Raw genomic sequence first — 3,820 nt, 5'->3', positions numbered from 1 at the left:
CATCAGTGATTACTTCAGTGTGTTTCAAAGCTGATTCCCCTGGAGGCCCAGGGACATCTCAAGGGACATGAGAGAGGGGAGAGACAGAGAGGCATTAGGCTGGAGCTGTGCTGCTGAACTGGGCTGGGCTTCTCAGCCCAAGGGGAGCTCCTGGCAAGCGGGCAGCACTGCGGAGAGACAGCTCTGCCCAGAAGCTGCTCCTCTGCACAGCACAGCAGGGCTGGGGGCACTACCTGCAGGGGACAAGGGCGGCTGAGAGAAGGGAGGGTGATATTAAAGGCAGTGTGGAGTGGGGGATGCTGAGAGCTCACTGCAGGAGAAATCTTCACAGCCCTGAACAGGGTAAGTCTGTGGCTGCAGGGTAATGCAGCTGTTGTTCCTGTGCCATCTCCAGATTTTCTGGCAAATCCCACAGCCTATGGGATCTTTCAGGAGAACTCTTTGGATATTTATCTTTGGAGAATTCTCTTTGGATAACAGAAGAATGACAAGCTCCAGAGCAGGGATTACCTACCAAAGCTATCAGTGGGACAGGACATGAGGGTTCCTTCTCACAGGACCAGCTGCAGGCTGTGCAAGCAGGGAGCAAGCAAGGGTGCCCAGGGCTGTGGTGCAGAGCAGGGTCCCTGCTGTGCCCCAGGGGCTGTGTTCCGGGGCAGAGCCTCTCCCACCTGTGAGGCTCTGCACTCGGCCTGCCTGGGGAGCTGCCCAGAGTGCTGTGGGGAGAAGCTGTGGCTGTAAAGACCAGAAGGCCAGGGCCGGACAGGGTCCTGCTGCCGGCAGGGGGCTGCTACATGGGCCAGGCTCCTCATATCTCCCCAGCACCCCCAGGGCATTTCTGGGGGAGATTCTTGACAGGGAAGATCAACACATGCCATAACTGAAGGGATGGCACTCTCTGAGGTCTCATTTTTCAACTTCCTGCTTTGGACGGCAGTCAGGGAGATGATAATGGTGTTGTTAGGATTGTAGAAGGGACCTAAACTCATAGAGCATTACAGTTAAAAGAGATTTGTAGGTCTTTGAGGAAACTCATATATTCACTCCACACCATTTAACCTACAGGCAGCACCAACACAACCTTCTTTGTTTCTTTGTGGAATTGTTGGATGTCCCTTTCATCACTTGTAAATAGGGAGATGCCTCTGGCCAGTGGATACCTGAGATGCACCCCTGGTGTTCTTTACCAGCAGCGCTGATTACTGCTGAGATTACAGAGGATCTTCATGGTCTCTGTGGCATCCTTAGGCAGAGAGATGCAGAGCTCCAGTCAGGAGCAAGTCTTCTTCAGATGAAGATGCAGTGAGGATACAGCCTTATTAAGGATGTTTTCTTTGAAATAAGGTTTAGTTTTTGCTTAGAAAAGTCTCTCTAACATGTCACTGTCTATTCCTCCATGGACAGGCAACCATGTTCTGAGGCAGCAAATGTCCAACAGCACCTTCCCAACAGAGTTCCTTCTCCTGCCATTCGCAGACACACGCAAGCTGCAGCTCCTGCACTTTGGGCTCTTCCTGGGCATCTACCTGGCTGCCCTCCTGGGCAATGGCCTCATCATCACAGCTGTAGCCTGTGACCACCGCCTCCACACCCCCATGTACTTCTTCCTCCTCAACCTCGCCATCCTCGACCTGGGCTGCATCTCCACCATTGTTCCCAAAGCCATGGACAATTCCCTGTGGGACACCAGGGCCATTTCCTCCTATGGATGTGCTGCTCAGATATTTTTCTTTTTCTTTTTCATTTCAGCAGAGTTTTCTCTTCTCACCATCATGGCTTATGACCGCTACATTGCCATCTGCAAACCCCTGCACTACGGGACCATAATGGCCAGCAAAACTTGTGTCAACATGGCAGCAGCTGCCTGGGGCAATGGCTTTCTCTATGCTATGCTGCACACGGCCAATACCTTTTCCCTCCCCCTCTGCCAAGGCAATGCCCTGGACCAGTTCTTCTGTGAAATTCCCCAGATCCTCAAGCTCTCCTGCTCAGATGCCTACCTCAGAGAAGTTGGGCTTCTTGTAGTTAGTGCCTGCTTAGCATTTGGATGTTTTGTTTATGTTGTGCTTTCTTACGTGCAGATCTTCAGGGCAGTGCTGAGGATCCCCTCACAGCATGGACGGCACAAAGCCTTTTCCACATGCCTCCCTCACCTGGCCGTGGTCTCCCTGTTCATCAGCACTGGATTATTTGCCTATCTGAAGCCCCCCTCTGTATCCTCCTCCTCCCTGAATCTTTTGCTGGCAGTTGTGTATTCAGTGGTGCCTCCAGCAGTGAACCCCCTCATCTACAGCATGAGGAACAAGGAGCTCAAGGATGTAGTGTGCGAATTGGTAACTGGACATTTTCAGAACCAATAAACTGCCATTCTTCCTCTGCATATCATTTATAATGTAGCTCATTACAGGCCTAGTTGTTGGAAATTTGTGTGTGGTTGTGTTGCATTATCTTATCTTTGATTTACGTGTGATAGTGTTGTACACAAAAATGTCAGTATTCATCCCCTTCCATTTCAGTATCTACCTGTCTGTGTGACTCTGAGACATGGAGTAAACGAGAAGCTACGCTGTGTATTTAAATAAAAGAAAGAACCCTGCTGTGATTTGCTTGCCTGAGATCCTTCCTCAGAGACCTGTGGTGGAGCTGCAGGGGCACTTGGATGTGTGGAAAGGTGGAGGGAAAAAGAGTCCTGGCACAGCAGCACTGCCAGGGGGCCCCAGGATTTATTTATTTATTTATTTATTTATTCTAGGCTGCTCTCTTTCACCTCCCACATTCCTGTTCAGAGCCCTTGTGTTACTGTGAGGACTGATTCTTCTTGTTGCTCAGGAGAGGCAGGAGAGCATGGAACATACAGAACATGAGTCTGTCCAATGTGGAGGCACCCATGTGCTAAAGCATTCAAGGTGCTAAATCAGGGCAAGGAGAGCTCTGCAACTCCAGGAAACACAGCAGGCATAGGGAAAACAATCTGCTGGATTTGTTGTTATTCGTCTGGTGAAATTTCATGGACTGAATACAGTGAACCACCCCAAAACATCTAATGACATTGGAAATGAGTTGGACTTGATGATCCTTGTGGGTTCCTCCTTGTCAGGCTATTCCATGAGTCTCTGACTCTGAAGAAGGCCAGCTATCTGTACGCACCCTCCATGGCCAAGGAACCACTTGTGTGGGAGGCAGTCAGTGGCAGTGCCCCCCACCAGCTGGCTCTGCCTTCACAGCCTGACCAGCACGGCCCTGCAGAGTGCCTCACAGCCCCGCGCACCACAGTCCCCTCGCTCTGCAGGGCAGCACCGCCAGCTGGGGGGCTGTGGGCAGCATGGGCAGGGGCTGCAGGAATGGCTGCTCAGGCCAGCCCAGACGTGCTGGGCTGGGGCAAGGCTGTGTGGGACATGGGGTGTCCTGGGAGCAGAGTAGGGTGCTGTGTGTGTTCAGTGGTGGTGCCTGAGGAGCCCCAGGGCCAGCAGTGTGATGCTGTGCTGTGCTGTGCTGTGCTGGGGAGCGGGGCTAGCATACAGGGTTGCAGAATGCCTGTGGGAAGGGAATTTCCTGCAAATTTCAGCAGCAGGGACACTGCCACTGCCCTCCACTCCTCCATTTGCTGCTTTGGGGCCTTCCCAGCCTGGGCTGCTCTTCTGGGCTGGGCTGGGCTGGGGAAAGGAGAAGGAGGTGTGGAGAGTTGGGGATGGGCTGAGCTGGGCTGGCCTCCTGGGAGAGACAGGGAGGACCAGCAGAGCAGGATCTGGGCTGGGCTCTTCTCTGGACACCCTGTGGGTAGTTAGGGTCTGGCGTCCGGAAGATGTCGCGCTGTACGGAA

At 52.8% G+C, this 3,820-nt stretch overlaps 1 protein-coding gene across 1 annotated transcript; it reads left to right on the top strand.

Annotated features, from left to right (window-relative positions):
• Nucleotides 1-1,427: 1,427 nt before the first annotated feature.
• LOC309890538 (olfactory receptor 14A16-like) lies at nt 1,428-2,360 on the top strand (the record flags this gene model as incomplete). Its single annotated transcript, XM_082784966.1, has 1 exon — nt 1,428-2,360. The coding sequence occupies one exon, from the start codon at nt 1,428-1,430 to the stop codon at nt 2,358-2,360; it is 933 nt and encodes a 310-aa protein (XP_082641092.1).
• Between the last annotated feature and the right edge of the window lie 1,460 nt (nt 2,361-3,820).

This window comes from Aythya marila (genome assembly GCF_965140915.1).
Source record: "Aythya marila genome assembly, contig: HAP1_HAP1_SCAFFOLD_169, whole genome shotgun sequence".
Taxonomy (NCBI): Eukaryota; Metazoa; Chordata; class Aves; order Anseriformes; family Anatidae; genus Aythya; species Aythya marila.
The sequence above is the reverse complement of the archived record's forward strand: the minus strand, read 5'-3'. Positions and strand labels throughout refer to the sequence as shown.